The 24,131-nt window shown below is 40.5% G+C and overlaps 1 protein-coding gene across 3 annotated transcripts; it reads right to left on the bottom strand.

The window, feature by feature from the left end:
- RAD21 (RAD21 cohesin complex component) lies at window positions 1-23,434 on the bottom strand. 3 transcript variants are annotated; one of them, XM_048940450.1, is made up of 15 exons: window positions 23,237-23,434; window positions 22,750-22,840; window positions 15,928-16,101; window positions 14,050-14,179; window positions 12,604-12,703; window positions 11,876-11,982; window positions 10,336-10,539; window positions 9,672-9,797; window positions 9,354-9,476; window positions 7,838-8,061; window positions 7,354-7,519; window positions 6,846-6,997; window positions 5,489-5,638; window positions 4,380-4,463; window positions 1-1,824 (listed from the first exon to the last, which is right to left on the bottom strand). In XM_048940450.1, exons 3-15 carry the CDS (start codon window positions 16,069-16,071, stop codon window positions 1,633-1,635), a joined length of 1,902 nt encoding a protein of 633 aa, XP_048796407.1. In that variant the 5' UTR covers window positions 16,072-16,101; window positions 22,750-22,840; window positions 23,237-23,434; the 3' UTR covers window positions 1-1,632. The 3 variants fall into 3 exon arrangements, with proteins under 3 accessions (XP_048796407.1, XP_048796406.1, XP_048796408.1); XM_048940449.1 differs by lacking the exon at window positions 22,750-22,840 and having other exon boundaries at window positions 23,237-23,433; XM_048940451.1 differs by lacking the exons at window positions 22,750-22,840; window positions 23,237-23,434 and adding an exon at window positions 21,354-21,534.
- Between the last annotated feature and the right edge of the window lie 697 nt (window positions 23,435-24,131).

Below are 24,131 nucleotides of genomic sequence, written 5' to 3'. Positions count from 1 at the left end.
TCACAGCTTATAACACAACTTTTATTAGAAAAGTTATACATAACAGCATCAACTAGTTTCAAGAATATCATCCTTGAAAAGCAACAAAACCAGACTAAAAAGTGTAACGAGAAACGAATGACCTGTTCTATAATTAAACATTCAAGTTATCTACAATGTTTCTTTTTTACAAAGGGGAAAACCATGGTTTTACAGGCACATCATGTTGAAAATAAAGCTGCAGTAATTTTATACAATTAACTTTTCCAAGGATTATTAAAACATGATCATCATGGAGTCGCAGATTATTTTTTTTTTAAACATTCACATAATTTTACACTTCTGTATACACTGAAATTTCAGTCCCTAAATTATACCACAAAGTGCCCACATTAAAACCAGAACCTTCAGTGTGAATAATTTTGCCCTAAAAAAAGTTAAGACAGGTTTCCATAATCAATATATTCACATAATTTCTGGTACTACTTGATCTCACAGTAAAGCTTCATTGTTTGTATGTAAAACCAAATGGGACTTCTCTTGCAAATCTGATAAAATGTTTGGAACACAGGAGTGTGCATTACTGGAAAATCAATACTAAAACCATAAATATATCCAAAGAGTCATTAATACGCTACACAATTAAGCAGAATTATGCCCGTTCACACTGTATATTCAAGCTTGTTGCCCTTTCAGTACAGGTGGTATCTGAATGCCATACCTCTACAGAGGCAATCTGTTCAACTTTTTATCCTTACCCTTGTAAGCCTGCTTCATAAAAATCAGATAATTTACAATCTAGAAGTTTGTTTTAAAAAGTCTGGAGTTTATATACAGCTCTAACAAACCTAAAGTACTTTGATATCTTGGAAGGTTTAAATGAAATGGCTAGAGTTTTCACTTGATGCTTATTAACAGTAATTAGCCATTAACAGTAGTGGACCGCAATGAGGTGATAAGTAGAAAGTTACGTTTCATCTAAAATGCTTAACACACGTTCAGTCCTTTCATGTATGCAATGGTGTCACCCCCAGGAAGGGCTTTCCACAGACACCCGTTTCCCCTTAGCATCAAGGGCTACAAAAATCTGACTGCAAAAATGCAGTGACAAAGCAAGCTGACGTATCAGGCACTACCTTTCATATTGGCAGCTGTAAGACCCACAGTATGCACAGAGATCTAAGGAAGGGGAAAAAACCACAACTATGAGAAGCAGACCGAACATTTTAGACAAGTTTGGCAAAGTTTTTAACCAGACGATAGGTTGGCCATTCAGGTTTACTTGTAGAGGTTTTAAAATATCACTACTGGATTAACAAGTCAAATGATAGTAAGACATTGTCATGATACTCAAACATTACATGCACCAATATTGCACACATCTGCTCTGCATTCTTAGCACAATCTTCATCCGGGTCCTTGAGCTGCCTGGTTTCTGCAGCTGGAACTCAAGCCTCCCACCCCAGCAGTTTCACTAAAAATTTAAGTGGTCGATTTAAAATACAAAACCCAGGTAACCCCCCAGAAAACCCAACGAGGACTTTATACAGACAATAAAATCTAAGTTTGCTGCGATGGTCTTGAGGGCCCTACAGAAGGGGCAATACACGTACGCACTAGTGAACAAACACTAGCTCTGCTGCGTCTGACCATTCAAATAATGTGGAATCTGGGACCGGGGGTCGCTATGATGTCACTGTAAGGCTCCTCCTGTGTCAGCTCGATAGCTTGCTGCTTTTTAAGTACCAGGAAACTGTAGAATTTTGCAGCTGCTTGTTTTCTATTTGTATTTCTGCACAGCTCAAGCAAACTGATGGATTCTGCTCCAGTCTTAGCAAGAGCTCTCTGAAAAACACAAACATCCATAAGGCACATTTACAAAACACATACAAGCATGAATAGCAATTGGCAAGATTCTGTTTGTTATCATCTGAGGGATGCCGGGAAGGACTGTGACACAATGCTGGGCAGGGACACTACAACATGTGTATAAATTGCACATGGATCTTATCTAAATGAAACCCGCTAAGAGCCCCAAAATGGGTGAAATAAACAGAAAACCAACAGTTTTGAGGCCACATATTGCAGAAGCACCACAGTATTACACAAAGCCTTTGGATAGCAGCAGCCAGTGGCTTATTTTTTTTTTTTAAACTACAGAACAACTATTTTCTATTTGTATTTCTCAGAATGAAAATAACACCAAACAGAATCATGAACTGTTGTTTCAAAAGGTAATTCAGGAGCTCAGGTTCTGTGAAGAGGCATCATTTTCCCTGGGTGAAAGCCTGTTTATTTCTAAAAATCCTCTTTGTCTGAAAGAAAGTATCCAAAAGCTGTTTATGTTTGGGGTTTTTTTTTTTTTTTTTTTTTTTTTTAAAGTCTTGGCCAGAATATAAAGGACACAGGGAAATACATTTGTTTGCTGCCTAGAACAACTACTAACATCTTCAATTTAAAACAGAGCCATCTACTTTGGAATATCTATGAGATGAAAAGATACTAAGCTGGCCAAATGAAATTACTTCATATTAAGCAGGTCCTAACTTTGTGTCTCATTACAGATTTAATGTTTCAGCTATCCAGTCTGATCCTTTTTTGGGCACACGGAGGAAACAATCAAACAAAGCTAGATGTGGCCCAAGGCAAATTCTGAAGCTCTTGTAAGAAATCCATGATTAAACAGAGGAAAAAAAATAAGGAACATTACCAACTAAACATCTGTACACTTTAAAAATGATTTTAAATTGACAGCTGGTTTTAGCTGGGACAGAATGAATTTTCTTCATAGCAGCTCATCTGGTGCCACGTCTTGAATTTGTGATCAAAACAGGTTGATAAAGCACCAATGATTCAGCTGCTGCTAAGCAGTGCTTGCGCAGCATCGAGGCCTTGTGTTTCTCATGCTTCCCCCAAAGCAAGAAAGCTGGGAAATGCATAAGATATTAAAAGTAGCCAAAGCCACAACAGCTGACCCCAACTGATATGGAGTATCAGCTAATGCTCTATGCCATACATTCATGCTGAATTAAATCTAGGGGATAAGGGGAAAGGAAGGGAGTGTGGGACGTGTCTCGAGTTACTGCGTTACTACACTGGAAAACAGCTGACCATCTGCCTGCTGGTGGGAAGCAGTGAACGAGTTCCCTATTTTGCTTCGGTTGTGCAATCAACTACACTTCACCTGCTACTCCATCTTTACATCAAACCATAAACTTCCTTGTTTTTAGCTTTTTGATATCATCCCCCATCTCACTGGGGAAGTGATAGTGTGCTGCCTCGCTGCCTATCAGACTTAATCCATATAAACAGTTTAAAACAATCTTAAGCTTGTGGAATTCTTGCAGGCAAGCAAAAAAACCTGACTTCATTCACATTAGTCTTCAATGTCACATGCTCATGCTCCAGAAATTTAAAGTTTTTGCTTGAGCACGTATTTCTGAGAAAACAGAAATTACCACTAAATCTTACTTGACTGAAAAATTAGCAACTTTAGAAAAAAACACAAAAAAAACCCCTACAACTATAACAGAACCTCAGAGACACAATAGTGACAATGAGCTTTTATCAGCAGATGGAGACTAATTTCACCCCAAGAAAGATGACTTTGGAAAACAAAGCCAGCTTAGAGGGATAGGATTGACACTCCAGTGAAACCGCAATCTCCAAAGTTGCCAAAATAATTAAGGGAGGAAATGGGTAGGAACCACAAACCAGACTTAAAAGCAAAAGGTAGACCTACATGCAAGCAGACGCAAGTTTGCACTCAACTTCAAATATATACTAGAGGTATTCAATTTTCTTATCAGAAAAAGCCCTTCAGTTCTAGCAAGCAAGAATCCATTCTACAGAAGATTATCTGTTGTGCAGACTGACAATAGCAGTCTGAAGCCACCTGCTGAAACGTAATGCTGCACTACAGTCAAGGTCATATTCCCCCAGTTGCTGCACATTCAGCTTATCGTAGCACAGAAGATTTCAGACTTGTCCATCTAGGAGCAAACATCCCACAAAACAGTTTCGTTCCTGAACCTTGACGATGTTTGCCTGTTCTTACAGAGCTCAAAGTCAGGGGGTGCTAAGGTTTCATTGCAAGAACACAAACTCAGTTATTTTAGAAACTGCATTTCTGGGAATCTTACTTGTGTACAGAGTGTGGCTGGAAAACACGTAAGTGAAAAGTTTTGTTTCAAATGTTTTGTTTCAAATGTCATTTGAAAAACATGGCAGTTACATTATGATTTAGTCAGTTACAAGACTATGTCCTCCCTGTGATAGAGCTGATATTTTAACTCTGTATCTTCTGACAATAAAGTTTTTACTTAAACTTTCACCTCAGGTCAACAGTGCCAGTGGATACAATAAAGCTACTTCAAGATAAAGCAGATGATAATGTGTACCTGAAGCCCATGAAGCATTTGTTGAGTCCTCTTGTTCCATCTCCGTTCTTCTTGATCCTGATCACCCCCTGTGCCATCTTCTTCCTGCAAGTAGCCAGACTCTCATTTACAAAACCACAGATGTTCTCGTGCACCAACTTTGACAAGAGGTATTTCTACATATCAGTACAGCTTTTTCTTTTTGCCAAGACAGACACCATCTAAGCAGGTATGGACAACCTGGCCCTCAGGGTACAGCCAGGACAGTAGGAAATGGGACAGAGAAAGATAAATGCTTAAGCTGATGTATCTTAGTAAGGCTGCATGCCACTATGACTGTACCTCAAAACGTCATGCTGGCAACTAGCAATGCAAAGAATTTCACTCAGGATGGCTTAATGAAAGAAGACTTATCTAATCTAAACATAGTATCAACAATTCTTTTATTTTGTCAACTTTATTCAACGCTGACATTCTCATTCCAGTGTGGAAATGGAGTTACTGAAAAAGGAAAACAGGTTGCTAAAAGCTGCAGAAGGGAGCTGTGTTGTTAGAGAGGACCATGTCCAATGAAGCACTCAGAACAGTGCTTATTTACAGAAGATGTACTGCATATGGCTTTTAAAATGAAAGCTATATTTCAAAGCCTGCAATTATAAAAATCACCATGAAAGCAACACATGCAAGTATCTTTGTTTCCAGTCTTAAATCAGGTATTTCAAATTGAGCAGAAAACACCACCTGGACAATTTTTTCTTTCATTTCTCAAAATTAAGTCAAGATGTATTTCTTAGTTTTGATTGTACTTCTATAAAGCAACATTTGACTGCAAACAGCAACAACTTGCTGCAGTACTAAGAAAATCAAAGTCCAAAACTTCTTACATAAAGCATCAAAATTCAGAGAGACTGGCTTAAATCAAACCTCAAGAGAAGTGTCCTCTAACTCCCAAGAGAACGCAGATGTGATTTGTAAAATGGTCATGCAACAGCTACATTTCTAAAGTTTAACTTTTCCCAGATAAAAAGTTAACCTTTCTTGAAAACAAAACTGACCAGTGCCAGGGAAACAAACCCTTTTTACATAGCTTTTTTGTTTTGTTTGGTTTGGTTTAAGAGCTCTGCTCTTACCTCCTCCTCTTCCTCCTCCTCTTTCTCTTTTTCCTTCTCCTTCTCTTTTTCTGGTAGAAGTTCTAGCTCTGGTATTAGCTGACAGATGTTCTGCGGCTCCTCTGGAGGCATTTCTACTGGTGGTATTTCCAGCTGTTGTGATGGTGGATGCTTAAAGAATACACAGGAACAGATAAACAGAGAATCACTTTACTGGTGCTTTCACAACAGAATGCCGACACTACAAAACAGTTTCACAACATCCAAGTCTCTCTAACTCTTCTCTTAGCCATTTATAAGAAGTGTTGAAAAATGATCGGTAATGTTTTTGTCCGTTTGCTCTCCACACCTGCATTTTTCATCCTTCACACTCTGCTCAAACAAAAGTCATGGCACCACTAAGAAAAAAGGCTTCCCAGCAAAACTACTGACCTCATTTCTTGGATCAGCACACGTAACTGGACACAGTACTACATGAACAAACTATCTCAGTCAATAAGACACCTTCAGCATATCAAAGTGTTGTCCCTTGCAACACAAGCAGGACAGAACTAAGAACGAGGCACTCTGTAAAATTTCTAAGCATTTACTTCTATATGAGAGCATCACACAGCAGGTACCTCAAAGGTATGTTTACCTAGAGACCTGATCTTGTTGGCATAGTCCAAGTTACCCCAAAACACATTATCTACTTCAGCACAGTTGAGACCAATTTCATCCAGTGCTCTGCTTTTTATAAGACCATGTAACATCTGCATCATTCAACAGTGAGTAACCTGTAATCCCATGAGAAGTGGGATAACAAGTTCACGGACGTGAGAAACACTGCGCAATCTAGGACTGCTCCTTCTCACCAGGTCAGCATTCAGGAAGAGTGTAACTTCAATTTTGCACTTTTCTTCTCCCCCTTAAAAAATATGGTTTGAGTTCATAGTGCAGCACAGTTTTTATAGAAGGGGTAGATACGAAACAGCCTACCCATAACCCAGAGGAGAAAACTCTCCTGATAGATCTTGTCTGAACTGCTAACAGTGAACCACCAGGAATATCTTTCAAAAGGTAGAATATGTGCAGCTCACACAGACCTTTCTAAGATGCACTTGCCACAGCAGAAGGTCTTGACGTAATTTATTCATTGAAGACTTTCTTTGGATGAAACACCATCGGTTCCTACTCGATTAGACTTCAGGAGAAAGCTTACACAAACTTTTCAGAAAAACCCCATAAACTCTTAGAGATTCTGCTACTACTCCACTGTATCTTCATAGCAAAGAAAGTCAGTACCTCAAATCTGTGTCACATTCTGCTCAAAGATACTTCCCACTTCTGATTAAAACTAAAAGAAAAAAAAAAAAAAAAAAATCACAATAATTCTTACAGGTAACACTGGTTCTGGTTCCACTTGCTGCAGTTTGCGTTTAACACCAGTTTGTGGAGGTGGAGGTGGCATAACAGATTCGTCCAGGTTGGTCCTGCTGCCTTCCATCATTGACTCTTGTAAACGACTTGGTTCTTCCAGAATTGGTTCATCTATATTCCATAATAAAAGCAGTTCCAGTAATGTAATTTCAAGTAGTACTGACATATCTAGGTAAAATCTGCTATTTAGAATGAAGTATCCTAACAGATTGCATAGCTTCTGCAACTATCTGGCACAGATGTGTATACAAACCAATTCAATACCCACTTATTCCACTGGATCAAACCAAATCTGTCTTCTATTTCTAGAAAAAAAAGCTGTTTTAAGTCAGGGACTGTATAAAAAGCTAAGCAAGCAATTAAAGTACTTCATTATATTTAGGAACTTAACATTAAGAACAAAGGAAAGAAGCAAGCTCTGAAGGAAAGCAGAGCATCTTTGACCAAACGACCAATGACAAACAAACCAATGACATCCCGCTGCTGTTGCTGCTGCTGCTGTTGCTGTTCCTCTCTGGGCACCTCTGGGTTTTCAAAGTCTTTAAGGAACTCATCAAGGTTGTCAGCTTCTCCACCTTTCCTCCTCTTTCTTAGGTCTTCTGGAACCAGGGGTGTTAGACAACGAGTAAAGAGCTATAGGAGAAAGGTTAAACTACTCACTATTGCAGCTCTCAATGTCTTACGTCACATAAAGCAATCACGTGCCATCTTTCCTTCCTCCTTAATCTCCTCTCCAACGTTTATAAACAAGAAAAATTTTGTAACTGATAAATAAGCATTGGTATTTCATGTCATTTCTAGTAAGTCTTTCTTAAAAAAAAAAAAAAATAGCAAAACCAAGAAGAAAACTGATGAATTACAATTAGATTGTAACTCAAATACTGGTGTTTACCAGTGAGGCACAACCCTGAACACACCTGATATAAAAATTAATTTGTACAAAAGCATTACCTTCAGTAGCCTGTTATTCCACAGAGGCTGTGCAGGCAGAGAGAAAAGCTTCTCAACTCCTCCAGTTTCTTTCCACATCATCAGTTTCTTCGTAGGGGGTGCCAAGTCCAGCGTTGTAACAATATCAGAGTAATCACTTAACTGGGCTCGAATGGTCTTGCTATCCAACTCTTTCACACTGTCCACAATGAGCTTTCTCTTCCTCTTTGCTTTGGTTTCCTTGACTGTTGAGATTTTTTAAAATTAAAAAATTTTTAAAAATTTTTAAAAGCAGGTGAGCTCATCAAGATAAATTGTAGTAGAAATCTTACAGATTTTCTATAAGCCTCACTTGACCACATATAATGCAGCCACAAGAATAAGGAAATGTCAGCCCTAGAAGGTATGAAAACCTAAAAGCACTATAACAAGTGTTACTGACTACAAATACAGTCCCACAGCCTACAAATTCTTCTGTTACACTCATAGTGTAATTGAACCTTTCTTATAACTGCCAATATCCTTAGCTGCATATGCCTCCTCCCTCATGGTTTGTATGGCTGGTGTTCATGAGCAAATCCCTGAGATGTAAGGTCCCACTGGCCAAAAAGCCAAAGTACTGTAACAAGGTTTGTTGTTTTTTTCTTTCCTTAAGCCCTATGTGACCTTTGGTAATATTAATACGGGTGGTTATCATACCTGTACCTCTCATCCTGTTCTAGAAGGCTTTACTGTAAATGGTTTACAGCCTGGCCCCTGGCAGCAGACCCTGAAGCTCTGGAAAATGCTGTCTTTGCTGGTCCCAGCCGATGAGCTAAGGACCTCTGTTGCTAGCTTACCACCAGAGGGCAGTGCCACGGCTCACTGACTGGTCAAGCAGTGAATCAGTCCAGGGTTACAAATACAGGACAAACTACTATTTTTTTTTTTTTTTTTAAAAGATTTTTTTCATTTTTTAATTTAATTTTATTTTATTATTATTATTTTTTTTTTAAGTGATGCTTAAGTTAAAGCAGGGATCTGTTCATACCGAGCCAAATGCAACACCACTTCAAGCAAGCGTCTTGCATTAATGAAATTCTGTCTTTTTCTCTATTTACTAGAGCTTCAAATAAAGAGATTTATCTGCTGGGATCGGTGATTCATAACAACTGCACTAGAAAAAAAGACCACTCCTTCTCTAAGCAGCATTCACAACTTAGACAGTCACTCTTGGCCATCAAAAATACCATAGTGACAGTGCTGGTGCAGTACAGATACTGCAATACAGCCGAAGACATGATAAGGTCTTTTCCAATTCACTGTGGCTTTTTAACTCCACGCATTCCTCAGAAGTTACAAACCAGTGTCCTCCAGGATTACTAAGACAAGTGACCTGTCCAGAAACACTAAAAGGCCAAAATTAAGATAAAATGAATTCAGCACTCAGGCCTTGGTTTCCTTCTCAATTGAGTAGTAGAGTCATTCATTTCTACTCCATCATACTAAGGTGGGCTCTGAATGATCCAAAGAAAATACTTCCAAACACTTTACTTACCAGTTATGTCAATAGGCTCCAGAGCAAAAGCTTCTTCTTCATTGGGAACAAGAGTTGTCTGATCAGTCATGGTTGGCAATGGTTCAACTGGATCTACTGAGTCTGGGCTGTCTGGTCCACCCACTGTCAGCAAGAACAAATACAGTGCACTATAATATCAAAATAAAAACAGTGATACACTTTCCATCCTCTCCCTCCACATCTTAAAATGGTCCAACACATTTCATACATACACTCAGCTCAACATACTTCTAAGGAATTAGATTCTTAATTAAACTGGTAAAAACAATTCAAGTTCTAGCCTTAGATCATACTCACTTGACACATTATCATCATCATCCATATCGTCATGGGGAGGTTGCTCTGGCATCATTACTCCACCTTCTGAGAGTGCAGGTGGGTCATCAAAAATACCACCATCATTATTACTGAGGAGTTTGTCATCTGAAACGACCGTATGAAAACATCATCCCTTTTGTCTCCGCAAATTCACGAAGTGCAAACAAATTTATAATGAAGTATAGACAAATTTAGGAGATCGTAGAGAAAGGCACATTTCAAGGCAATTCAGCTCCAACTCACAACACAGAGATAAACTTTATTACAATACACCTGCCACATACTTGCACCTTGCTATGCTTCTTAGTACTTCAAGTGGAAGCATTTAATATAACTTGTAACATATGAACCAAAGCACTGGAAGAAGTCAGAGTTGTATATTGTTTGTATATTGTTCTCTAAAGAATGTTTCATGCTTTACAGAATGGGGAAGCTCTGGATGACTCAATTTTACTTCATTTAAAAACATACAGTTCACCTGGAATGCATTGTCTGTGCTGCTACAGCACACATAAAGGAGAATTGTACTGCTGAAAGCACAACTTAAGAGGATCCAAATAACACAGTAAACAACCTCCTCCCCCCAAAAGTATTAAGGTACAACATAGGATAGAGGAAAAATATTTTCATTTCTCAAACATACCCAATATTCCACCATCATTTCCTTCTCCAAAATTATCATCTTTGTACTGGTCTTCATACTCCAGGTGATTAGCTTTCTCATTAAGGTGACTGGTGCTCTGTTCAGGTTCCAGTAAGAGATTGGAAGCACTGGTGCTCACTAGCATGTCATCTTCAAATGCACTACCTTCTCTCATCATCTCACGATCATCCATCCCAAAGTCACCTGCATAAATGATTTCACAGCTGTAAATGCAGAAGAACCGGTATGCAAGGGACCTAGCTAACCCATCTAGGAAGGCTCACTGGTAAGACCACACCTTTTCATCATTTTCATCCTGTAATTTTTCATAAAGTGCACAATATATATTGAAACAAACATTTTCAGAGTTACTTTAATTTCAGAGTTGATAGGCAAAATAGAAGAAATCGTAGAATCATTTGAGTTGAAAGGACCTTTAAAGGCCATCTGGTCCATCTGCCCTGCAATGAACAGGGACACCTACAGCTACAGCAGGGTGCTCAGAGAGCTGCCCAGCCTGCCCTTCAATGTCACCAGGGATGGAGCATCCACACCATCTCTTAGCAACTTTTTCCAGTGCTTCACTACCCTTATTTTATAAAACTTTTTCTTCTGTCCAATTTAAATCTTCTCTCTTTTAGCCTGAGACCATTTCCCCTTGTCCTATCACACCAGATCCTGCCTTCTTCCTCACAGCCCACCCCTCTACACACTGAAAGGCTGCTATAAGGTTTCCCTGAAGCTTTCTCTTCTCCAGGCTGAACAGCCCCAGCTCTCTCAGCCTGTCCTCATAGCAGAGATGTTTTATCACTTGAATAATTTTTGTGGCCTTAAATAATGCTCATCAATACTAACAGCAAAAATACTGTTCAAACAATTACAAGAAAAAACATCTCCACTTTAAACCTTTTTGAAACAGATTTTAGCAGGATCTTATATTCAAAGACTACTCAAAAAGTTATATCCTATGCCTGGAGACCGAGTTGCACGTACAGACACCAAACTGATATCAAATAAACAAACAAAGCTCAGACTACACTTTCAATAAGATCTTTAAATTATGGATATTATTTCATTTTCACTACCCAAAGGTAAATATTTTCCAAATATTTTCAGGTTTTGATTCAAATCTTAGACCACCATCCTTGAGCACACACTGAAAGGAGCATCAGCAAACCTGTCACCACCAACTGCTCCAGCTTTAGAAAGCTCCTAGCATTTTTTGACTGAAAACATGCCTAGAATTCAAGTGACAATTGACTTCTTCATATCATATCATACTAAAATTGATACAGTATTTCACTAATTAATGTGACAGAACATTCTTCAGCTTTAGGTAAGCAGCTAGGAGCATGCTGAGTAACAGAGGGCAGACTTCCTGGAAAAACTCAAGAACATAAAAACTAAACATATGGAAACACATCCTGTTTGATCTACTTTGTTTTTGCACTTTAGCAGGAAAATTCTCCAGTAATTGCAAGACTACAACTTCACAGTTATCAAAACTAGTTTACAAACAACATAATACACAAGATTTTACCAAAGTCATTATCCTGGAGGATACTGATGTTGCCTACTTCTTCTCTCATTGTAATTTCTTCCACTCTACTCTGGTTCAAACTGAACTGCTGGGCCACATCAATATCACTTAAACAAACAAAAGGCAATTATTAACATCTCCATTAAAAAATAAACAAACAAATCCACAGATAAACATGGAATTCCTAAGCAGTTCACTACACATTTAAATAAATGAAAAAGTGGATGACAAACACAGAACAGAATGTCCTACTTGAAGCACTGAGACTATTAAAGGATAAAACCTTCAACTCAAGTTGTGTCATCTTCTGGAGAATGTATCAGTCCTCTCTTTCAGCCTTGTTATGCAGGGCCACTAATTTTAAGGCCAATTTAATAACTAAAAACAGCACTGCTCCCTTTTAACTCTGAGAGCTATTAATACAGTTATAAAAAAAACGTACCTAGTAAATGTATTCAGTTAATACTCAGCTGTGTGTTAAGGCACTTTTCTTAGAAAAGCTTTTTTTTTTCCCCAACTGAAATTTACTACATAATCCAAACTAAGTACAAACCAAATAGACTGTTTATTAAAGCAAGCCACATCCCAGAAATTCCATTACAAATAATACATAAAACAGTAGCCTTCGTAACCCCCCTATTTCTTAAAAGCTAAGAAGTCTTCAAGCTGTATACTTGCCATGTTTACAGATAACTCATTAAGAAGTTATAAGAAAAGCATCAACTTACTCTAGATCAGGAAGTGGTTGGTCAAAATCATGGAACTCCTCAGGTAGGGTAATAGCATTGTAAGCAGCCTCTCTGTTTTCCTCAGGCAAATCGACAACCCCTGCAGAGAAAAACACTCAGGCATGAGTTCCCATTCCTTTCAAGGACAGCATTTTTCCCTGTGTTTTCACCGAAGCTGTACCTTCATAAACTTATTGTCTTCCAATTGTTGAGCTCAAACCATGCTAAACACATATGAAGAAATTTTAGATAGTGTTAGCATTGAGATTCAGGCTAACAACAAAACACCTACTTATCAAGCTGTCATACTGTATAACCCTGCAAGAACTGCAAGCTTTGGGTCACTAAATGTTTGTGTAGCACAGTGCTGAGCCATGCAGCTAGTGCAAGCATTTTATGTCACCAGAATATTGCACAGGTATCTGTTAATGCAGGTACCTGGTAGGAAATTGTTTGATCAAGATGCTCCAGATGAGATACACAGTTCTACACGTGGTTTGTGCTAAGCAGTGACAACACAGTAACTACTCTGCTTCTGGTCATGTAGTCAATTCAATTAACTTCTGAAATCCAAGCACAGTACTTGAACCACCCACACAAATCTTCTGCTTCTGCACTGAAAACAGCCAGATGATCTAAATCACATCAGTTTGGTTGTTGTCTTTTTTAATCCTCCTGAGATACTTTATCTGCTATTCAATGGGCATCATCACAGAAAAAACAGAACCAGCAGTAAGTAGTAACCTAATACTATGTACAGCCAGTAGTAACACTGCCCCTGTTTAATTCAAAAGCTTAGAGGTCAGGACACCTGCAGGGAAAATGCAGATTCAATTTCTTCTGTAACCAGTGGGAGATCTGAGCTCCATGTTCTGCCTTCTGACCCACACAGGCCATTCTGAGGTACTGATACTTCAGAAACACTGCCAACTCTGTTCCCCTCCACAATGGATAATCAGAGAATCACCATCCATAGTGTACCAGGAACAAGCACGACTCCACAAGTTTACTTGTCATAGTCCTTGGCTAGCAGCTAAGAAACTTAGCCCTGCTTGCAGGGCAATTCATTATTTGTAGCTGTTAGCTGGTAAAACATGTAAGCAATTCTCAGAGCAAACAAGAACACCAGAATGGTTAAGCTGCAAAGTAAACTGAGAACAGAGACAAGTGCCTCAAATTGTTTCAAGTCAGCACGCCACTTTTTGAGACTGTTTTACTCAATCAGCCCCAATAGGAAAAGATTTTGTTCAGAATTCAATCAAAAAAATAATTCATCATACAACTCATTCACATAGCCAGCTTGAAGCAACACTAAGGAAAATAACTTATCCTGTAATTATCCTATACAACTTTAAGTAGTTATTCTGTCACAAACAGGAAGTAGAACTTCATATCACCTTAAAAAGGGTTATAAAACTTCAGAAGCACTTGGACAAAGATAGGTACCTGGACGAAAAGCCATCTTAATCTTAATGAAGGCCTCATTACAATCTGCAAGGAGGTATTTTGCTTTCCTGTGGTAGATTCTGACAACGCCTAATAAGAGATGTCCTGAAGTTCGAAGTGCCATCTTCACCTAAAAGAAGATTGTACAATCAGTGATTCAGGTGTAGCCTTACCTTTTCCCTATGATTAGATTTGCCAGCTTTGTATGAGTTTTTCAGTAATATCAAATATTCCAAATAAAGATAAAGATCAGTAGAAAATTCTAAACAAATAAAAAATGAAAAGTTTACAGTTTCAGATGATACTCTGTATGTTAGTCTAGGATAAGTTGGAAAATGTAGGTAAATTGTAAATTGGTGAGAATCTCACTTAAGGAATTTCCAAACACTGGGAAAAAAAGAAAAAAAAAAAGGACATCAAGACAAAATCCAATTCCCCATATCCTTTTCTGACACCTCTGTCGCTTAATCAAACTTTGGACAGCCACAAATTATAATGTGATTAAGGCTGAAGTGTGGTTAAAGACAGTGCTGTGCTACCTCTCCATCATCTGTCCTTCAGTTACAGAGGAAAGTAGAACAGTGGAAGACAAAAGATGCTCATAAACAAACACTGTCATATTAAAGTTAGGTTCAATTTCTCTCCTCTTCAACCTGAATGTTTTGCTGTGTAATTGAGTACTTCATGCACTGAAGGAGTCACAGGATATCTCCAGAGGATTCTTCTTAAATGTTTTAGTCTGAAAGCACAGGTGACTTGTGTGAAGCAAGATTAAACCTTAAATGTCTACCTTCAAACTTTATGAATACAAAACTGCATACATTAACTCACATCACAGCAACTGATGAAAGTCTTACACAAAGTTAAACGTATGAAAGAGTGCCCAGCAGTTCCTCCTTTTTCTGAAATGAGCTCTCAGCTGAGTCCACAAACATTATCCTCTCCAAATCCTTCCAGGGCTGGCACTGAAGGAAATGACTTTGTACTAGAACAGTAAGCATCTCTGTAATTGTATTATAGGTATCTTTGCTTCATAATGGCAGCTGTTCCAAAATCCAGATTAGCATTACTGCGACACTGTTTGGTTTGATTCAATCAAAAGAAATGAAAAATAAAATTTCCTTCTTTTTTATATAGGGACTTTCTTACTCTTAAGGGACAGAATTTATAACCAAATCAGTGCACCAGTTCCTGAACGGGTATTTTCATTTTTATGAGCAGCAGAGGAGAAAAAGACATTAACACAAGTTCCTCAAAATTCCCCCTAGTTTCACACTAACTGTACAGCTGTTACATTCTTCCAAGTTTGTCCCAGTTTTCTTTCCATTAACAAGCGAAAAACCAAAAGGTTCAAAAGCAAGGCTTCTACCTTACCCTGTAACATTGTTATTGAATGAACCTATCTTCACAGAAACAGTGACATTACAAGCTATTCTAAGTCTTCTCTTCTTTTTGCTGCTGATAAAAGACCTGTTTTGTACTTTGGTCACAAGCATAAACAATATCTCAAATATTATTTCTGCAGCTTCCAGTACCAACAACTCTGAAAGCACAAAGGTCTTTAAAAGATAACTCTGCACACAAATTCAGGCTTCCTCTTTTGCAAACATCTGCTTCTATATCATGCACGACATATCAAGATACAAGTTCTCCATTTATGCAAAACAAAACATTTTCTAACTAAACTGCACGATACTCTAGTATTAGAAAACTGACAAGAAAGTCATCTTCAGAATCATTCAAAAGAGTACTTCACACCTGAAAAGGCCTTTTCATGCTTTAGAACAGCAATTCTAAGCAACCCAAATAGCAGCTACCACCTGCACAAACAATTTCTTTTCAGTACAAGATAACATTACATCAGTGTAAAATAGATACCTTTGGTGAAATGATACTCTCCACGCTGCTCTCTAGATTACATTCAAAAACATGGGCTTTGGTTAGCTTCTTATCCCAGTGGGCCGCCAGCCATATTTTGGCCAGCGGCCCACGCTTGCTCAGGACAAAGTGAGCATAGAACATGGTCCCAGATGTCTAAATCGAAGAGCAGATCTGTAAAGAGGAAGGCAAATAGAAGGAAAGAATTCTTGATGAGTAACATCCTCACAAACATACTCCTTATGTTTGCTTCTCATTCATTAAGATCAAAATTTTGTACAAAACACTTACAGGTGTGGGTTATGTAATACCTAACTTTGTGCAAAGAAAATATGAAGCAGGAAGAACGGTGATCAATCAGTGCTCCTTCCACAGACTAAAACCATTCACATAAATTTAAAATGTTTACCACTCAAGGAAAAAAATCCTTGCATACATTTAACAAAAGTTGACAACAGTACCAAACTGTCAGAATGAAAACAGACGTGTACCCGTTTCCTTAGCCACAGTGGTCTTCCACCTCTTCCATTTCTTTCTGGTCCAGCTTTCTCAGCAGCTGCTACTACACTATATGCTGTTTCAGCAAAACACAGGGCATTCTAAAATACAGTGGTCAACTCTGCAGACTGCTCCATGTTTTCTTAGAACAGAAAGTATAACTCTCTATTTCTGAGCAGACTGCTATCCATCTCAGAATCCTCTTAGTAATATTTCATATTTTTCATGCAAGGGATGAGGAAACTAACTGCATCACTCCAAATTTCCTGAAAGTTTCACTTTCTTCTTCCTCCCCCATCAGAAAGTAAGACTTCCTTCCTCTTACCTAGCAGCTACCTGTTTTCTACTTATCTAACAAGTATCTCCTTACTGCTGATAAAGACGCCAGCATAGAAAGCCATGGGGAAGCAGGACACCATGAGGTCTTGTGACATAAAGCTGCTAATACCTGCAGAAGCAAGCATCTGATTGAGTTTAACTGCAAGCTAGAAGTAACTTTGCTTCGAAGAGGTAGAAGATTCTCCACATACAGCTTCTTTTCCAGCACTACTCGTATCGGGGCAGGGGGGAAGAAATGGTGAAACAGATGAAATGCAGCAAGCACAACTGAGGCTTTTTGAGCACCAACACTGCAGTAAGTAGGGGCAGTTTTGTTTTGGCAACACAAGGAACATCAATTTCTAACTAATAAAAACATGTTTTCCAAACGCGTACCAACACAACTTAAAGCAAACAAGGATCACAGTGAAACACAAGCCTTGGTAAACACGATAGCCAGAGAGAAATTCTCACCAAGACAACAGCTCAGTGACTGCAATCAGCTTGCAGGTAAAAGAAACAAGTTTCACAGCAGAGTTGTTGGTATTTATGGTGTATGCTCATAAAAAGCACTTGGCTCAGTGGAAGCAAGGTCAACCTCTGCATATGCAGGTAATAAATGAAAAACTGCATATCTAGGAATAGATTCCTGAAAGTAAATGTCAATCATTTGAGCCCTGAATTTCTGCTGCATTAAATACAAAATGGAAACTCTTCTGTTGTCCAAACAATTATCAAAATTATCTGTCTGATAAACAGGCTGGCCACCAGCTGTCCATAGCTAAGAATGGACAGAGTACATGAGATGTAAAGAGAATAAAGGCCACGTTCAGCTTGAGCTAACACAGTACACAGCAAGCATTACAATTTCTGTTATGACTTCAGAAGAGAGGTGTCAGTGATAACAGCTGCCAATTAACAAAAGTCAAAGTTGCTTATTTCTGTGTGTTGAGACTGTGTGGGTTTAAGAACAGCGCTGCGCCAAGCTGGAAATGAGCAAGTTTTTTCTCGGAATCAAAACACAATCACTTTGGAAGTGTCCTTGGTCAATAAGAGCTTTCTTTCCCTCTTCCTCCCACTGGCTTTTGGAAAACTTCATGCTGCCTCAAAGGCCACTGGACAATTCAGTCCCTCACACAGTTTCAAATGTCTCATAATACTTTTTGGCACTAAAAGCCAGGCTGGATGTGGCTCTGGGCAGCCTGGTCTGGTGGCTGGCAACCCTGCACATAGCAGGGGGATTGAAACTAGATGATCTTTGAGGTCCTTTTCAGCCCAGGCCATTCTACAACCCTATGATGCTATGATTTTGAATACACAGAGACATAACTTTGTAGCACAGCATTTTAGTAACTGGAGTTGCACTACCCTGAGCAGCAAGCGTAAGTTACCCACAAATGCAAGGAGGAAGAGCAGAGGAATGCAAACACACACTTAACAAGGCCTTCCAACAGTTGGAGAAGAGCATACATTGATTCACAGAGTTTGGTGTAATTATTCACTAATACATTGCAATCATTAAAATATGTAACATGGGCATGACAGAACTTCAAACATACCATTAAACGTAAGCCTGAAAACATACTGAAGATTTCCTGTCAAACATGGAACGTACTTTTAGGACTAATGAGAAGACCAACTTATCACTGCTGGCCAGGATTTGAAGTGATAATGCTAGCAGAACACAAATAGTTAAGATTTGGAGGGGAAGCAAGTTGCCCCTATAAATGAGGAGGTCAGTTATACCACAAAGATGAGGGGTTTTTGCTTTGACTTCTTGAATCAGAAATTGCTAATAACCTCTGTCTTTCAAAGAACTGACAGCCCAAGTCAAAGTACTCACCCATAAGGGGACTTAACGTATGGGAATGGGCTTTAAAACGTATGCTCTATTAGTAATTAAATCAAAGAACAGAGGCTGAAAACCATTACACCACAAAAGCCAATCTGCTTGCACTGCTTCTTAGGTTTGACTCCTCTCAGTACCAGAATTATGGTTCAAACCTACAGCTCAGTCATCTTGCAGGCAGGAAGAATATACTGCACGTGTACGGTAAGTAGAAACTTCTGAAGCAAGTATGAATCCAATATAACTAACTTCTGACAGAGGCTGTTTCTTTTCACCCATTACTAAAGCCTCACCGCAGCAAAACACATCAAGAGAAACCACGAGCATCAGAGTACCAATCATTTAAAGCACTTTAAAATGCACTCCTGATAACAAATAATACTTCTGTTCAAAGCAGCACTATCTTCCCATGTCACAGCAAGGAGTCTCTGCCACTTGGAAATTCCAGCCGACCTGCTGTACTGTAATACCTTGCTTCTATCAGCTACGCAAAACGTGTCTTTGCATGTCTTAGCTGCAGCAGTTCAACTGTAGCTGTTTAGAGCACCAGCACAATGGCTTAAAGCAGGCCCCAAGGGCTGCTCTTACTTCCTTCAAATATTTTCCTTATTTTATTATTTGATCTTTAATACACAGGGCAGTATATATTAATGAAGTGGCATAAAAGGAGGAAGATTTTCCAATGTAATTTAAGGTTGGGATCAACGCTAAAGCACTAGAAGGTTATTTGGAGAGACAGCGTTCAGGCAGACACACAGAACATCTGTCTTTGGGTGCAAAAGCAACAAATAGGAAGCCTCAAAAGCAAAAGGGTAGCTGATGGCTCTTCAGATTATAAGGTAAAATATCATTGTCAACTTTTGAAATTGACTAGTTACGGAACAAGACCTCAAAACTCATCCTAAGAACTTACAGCTTCAAGAAAGACAGGAAAATAAACAAGGTAAGAATACGATGTACTCACACAAGACCAGCTGGGATCAATTCCCAACCCTGCCCAATTGAGCTTTTAAGAAAGCTTAAACTTGATTTTAACTCATTCTGAATTTGCTTCAATGAGCTTATGTTATATAATGACATAATGACAGTTATGTTACTGTCAATATTACTGTCTTCAAGTTCCTCTGCCCAAACCTTGCTCAACAATCCCATCATTTTTAAATATTTTTCTTTCTACAGAAGTATTGGAAGTCTACAATTTTATATAGAAAATAACTGAATATGTAAAGTGATACTAATACCATTCAGACAGTTCATTTTCCTATCTACAGGACCCAGCAACTGATCCTCTCAAAAAAAACAACAGGAAAGCTGGGCAGTCAGTAGTTGCGAAACTTCATCTTAGCCATGAATTCAAACTTATGAAGCCATAGAATGAATCACAGAATGGCCTGAGTTGAAAAGGACCACAATGGCCATCTAGTTTCAACTCCCCTGCTGTGTGCAGGGTCACCAACCACCAGACCAGGCTGCCCAGAGCCACATCCAGCCTGGCCTTGAATGCCTCCAGGGATGGAGCATCCACAACCTCCTTGGGCAACCTGTTCCAGTGTTTCATCACCCTCTGTGTGAAAAACTTCCTCCTAATATCTAACCTAAACCTCCCCTGTCTCAGTTTTAAGACCATTCCCTCCTTGTCCTATCACTGTCCACCCTCATAAGCAGCTGTTTCCCCCCTTGTAAGCATTCCCCCCCCCTCCCCCTTCCTGTTCATATGCTCCATTCAAGTACTGGAAGGCCACAATAAGGTCTCCCTGGAGTTTTCTTCAAGCTAGAGAAACCCAGTTCCCTCAACCTTTCCTCACAGGAGAGGTGCTCCAGCCTTCAGATCATCTTAGTGGCCCTCCTCTGGACCCGCTCCAAGAGCTCCACGTCCTTCCTTTATTGGGGGCCCCAGGTCTGGATGCAGTACTGCAGATGGGGCCCCACAAGAGCTGAGCAGAGGGGGACAATCACATCCCTCTCTCTGCTGGACACCCCTTTTTTAAGTTTTAAAATTCTTCTGTGTGTTGAAACATAAGTATATAAACTCTGAAAAGCACTCAGAGTTAAGCACCATCTTTCAACAGACGCAGAAAGAAGTGTAATAAAATAACAGTTGACAGTTTAGTCTTAAAAAAAAGACTTTATGAAGATGAGAATTTCTCCACTCTAACCCATTAAATCCACTTTTCTGCTACCCTACGAGGCCATGTTTACATACACAAGTTCATAGGTTGAGTCTTGTTTTATCACCTACTTCTGTTCCTGTCACAAGGCTATTCTAGAACCAAAGTGAACCACTGATCAGCAGACATCTTCCATATTACAGTTCAAAAATCAGCCAGTCATTATAATTCATCTGCCTTTGTGATATTGTTCTACTTCCATTTATCATCTTCTCTACTTTTTTTTTTTCCCCTTATGTTTTTTTTTTCCTCTTTCTTTAAGCGACGCCAATCCCAGCCTGGTTCACCTGCCACTGCTGGAGCTGCCTACACCTCCCAAGTCCAGAAGGTCTCAGTCCTGTAGTTGTCCATTTGATTCTTTTTTTATGTCACAGTCCTCCAACATACAGTCCTTACGTGCCTACACCTTCCCTGCAACCATTTATGCCATCTCACCAGCAAGTTCCATTTGCACACTGAACACATCACGGCACTGAAAAAAAAATGATTAGAGGATCAGTCTTTACAAACTCGGCTGGGAACTGGAATGAATGGAATTGGGATTGTTTGAGAACAGGAGGCTCAGTGGCAACCTTGTCACTCTCTACAACTACCTGAAAGGAGGTTGTGATGACGTGGGAATCAACTTCTTCTCCCAGGTAACAGTTGTAAGAGGAGAGAGAATGGCCTCAGGTCACACCAAGGGAGATTCAGGTTGGACGTTAGGAAATACTTCTCCAAGAGAGTAGCCAGACACCAGCACAGGCCGCCCAGGGAGGTGGTGGAGTCACTGTCCTGGAGGTGTTCAAGAAACATTTAGATGTTGTACTGAAAGCCATGGTTTAGTGGGCAATATTGGTGGTAGGTGAATGGCTGGACTGGATGGTCTTGGAGGTCTTTTCCAACATGGTGATTCTATGATTCTAACTCCTTAGGGCTCAGTGCTCTCAGAATTATTTCATCTTCCTTCGATAACCTTTACAGTTGTGTTGTTAACTCACATTTTTTTATATTTAGTACATTTCTTGGTGGCACCTCCAGCTTTATGGAAGTTCAATGACAAGTCACTTTCTTATGTCCACAAAATCAATTGTTCAGAAGATGAAACTGAACTAGTCCAACCTGACAGCATTTTCAATTTGTCTCCAGGTTTTGCCTTTTTCCATCACCTTACATTCGAACTTGCTATGCCAAAGGTTGCACTACTAGTCTGCAACTGCTTACAATACACCTCTTGTTACGTAGGAAATGCATTCACTGTTCTCCAATCACAATATACCACACATCTACATTATCAAACTGCCAGAACAGCACCCACTAACACCATCTAATTCAAATGGCAGATCTTTCAGAATCCTCATTGTCTGAGGTTACCAATCCTTAGGAATGGTTTTCCTTCATTTGTTCCAGCCACCTCTATTTTACTTGCAGGTATCCTGTCCTACCATTTAGATTCAGCGTGTCCATTTACACAGTGGAAAAGATTGTTTTTAGGTCCTACCTCAACTATCCCAAACCATACAGTGAAATTGCAGCTCCAAGTCAAAAGAGTAAATGATCCAATTGCAGCAAACAAGTATTAACACACTCCTTAAACGTGTTAGTTAATAAAGACAACAGACTTTATCAGTCTTTTATTTTTTCCCCAACAGATCACCCAAAAATCTGACTGTAAGAAAACTTGATTCTTAACATTCTGCCTCACAGTTAAACTCACGCATCAACTGAGCAACTACACTCACTTCTGGGGGATATACCATCATATCTGGAGTAGTGTAGCAGCAACCTGGATGGTCAGACAACAGTAATTTGTCTGACAATTTCAGATTACTGTAGGTCTGACAAACTTCTTGCTCCTTCTTTTGTTTCCTCTCAGCTTCCTCTGTAGTAAATATTTTAGATCAGCGTGTGTGGTGTTTCCAAGTTCCACAGAATATCAAACACGCAAAATGAACCTTCACAACTCAAACCTGATCCTAATGCTCCGACTTTTCCCCATTTCTCACGTACCTAGTTGCACGGAGGATGAGGTAACACACGTTCACACAACGGGGCTCTGCATGCCAACTTTTCTAAATTTACAGTGTTTTCTTCCACGCACCTGAATACAACCAAAAGCCATTTTTACCCTCACAGTGCCACGCCAACGAAGAACACGTACCCCACTTCCTTTGTTACCGACACAAACACAGCACCTCGCTTTACGCTTAGCGGAAGCCTTCCATCGAGAGCCACAGAAAGTCCTCAGAGGGCAGCAGCCCCGCGGACCCTCACTCACAACTGCCCCAACCCCGCTGCCGCCGGACCCCGAACCCCTGATCCCCGCGGAAGTCCCGCGGCTCCGCGCCGCGCCCGCCACGGCCTGCCCCACCTCACACCGCGCTCCCCGCGGGCCGTGCCCGTTCCGCCACCAGGCCGCGGCGGCGGTGCGGCCGCCCCCGGCCCCAGCAGGGAGCCGCCGTCCGTAGGAGTGAGCGCGGCCAGTGCCGCTCCTTACCCGTGTCCGGGGCGGGGGGAGACTGGCGCGGCGGCTGGCCGGGCCGGGCTGGGTACCCGCTGTACTTCTCCGAGCCCAGCCGAGCCGCTCACTCAAACAAACAAGATGGCGGCCGCGGCCCTTCCTGCCGCCCAAACCCGCCGTTCAAATCGGCAGGATGTTTACTGTTAAACTGCCCCCCTGCGCCCGGCCGCGCCGCCGCCACCGCGCCTGCGCGGAGCAACGGCCGCCGCGGGGCGAGCGCCCAGTAGGAACAGTAGAACTGCGCGTGCGCCCAGCCTCGCCGCTCCGCGCCGCCGGGCGGGAAAGTGGCGGGCGGGGGGGATGACGAGAGGTCGGCTGAGGCGACGGAGCGCGCCTGCGCACTGCCTCGAGCTCTGCTGCGGCGCCTCGGCGGCCGCGGGGAGCGACGGGAGGCGGAAATGGGGCGGGTTCAGTTGCTATGGAAGCGGTGGGGCCTTCGAAGCGTAGGTTTTGTTCGCAGGCCTGGGGCCGTGTTGGGTGTCCCACCCTGGGTCTCTTCTGTGGGGGCTGTCCTGGCTTCTCGTGCCTTTTCCATCTGCCGTTGCCCAGCAAACACCAAAGCCCCGAAAGCGACGCGTACTTCTTAGTTAGCCTGTAAAAAATGGCTCTCACTGGAAACACGCATTCCCTCTTTATGACCTACTTCTTAAGAAGATCAGCACGCCAGGTTTTTTTCTCTGAGCTTTGTAGCATGCTTCTGGTATCTGGGGCACTGCAGGCGTTGCTTCTGTGCTTTGTTGGTAGCTTTGGGAACACCTGCACAAACCATCGTGATTCTTTCTTTGCGGTAGTTTCACTTCTACAGGATTTGAAATTGTTTACTTACTTGAGATTTGCCAATCTGTAAAACAGAGAACTGTGGCCGTAGCTG

The sequence above is a fragment of the Lagopus muta genome, chromosome 3 (genome assembly GCF_023343835.1).
Source record: "Lagopus muta isolate bLagMut1 chromosome 3, bLagMut1 primary, whole genome shotgun sequence".
NCBI lineage: Eukaryota > Metazoa > Chordata > Aves > Galliformes > Phasianidae > Lagopus > Lagopus muta.
This window is presented reverse-complemented; position numbering and strand designations above follow the sequence as displayed.

Excerpts from the sequence above, each read along its gene's own strand:
- RAD21 (XM_048940450.1), bottom strand. The coding sequence starts at position 16,071 with ATGTTCTATGCTCACTTTGTCCTGAGCAAGCGTGGGCCGCTGGCCAAA. Across the intron at positions 9,477-9,671 it reads TGATGATGATAATGTGTCAA|TGGGTGGACCAGACAGCCCA; the intron begins GTGAGTATGATC and ends TCTTGCTGACAG. Across the intron at positions 5,639-6,845 it reads AACCAGAACCAGTGTTACCT|CATCCACCATCACAACAGCT; the intron begins GTAAGAATTATT and ends GTATTCTTTAAG.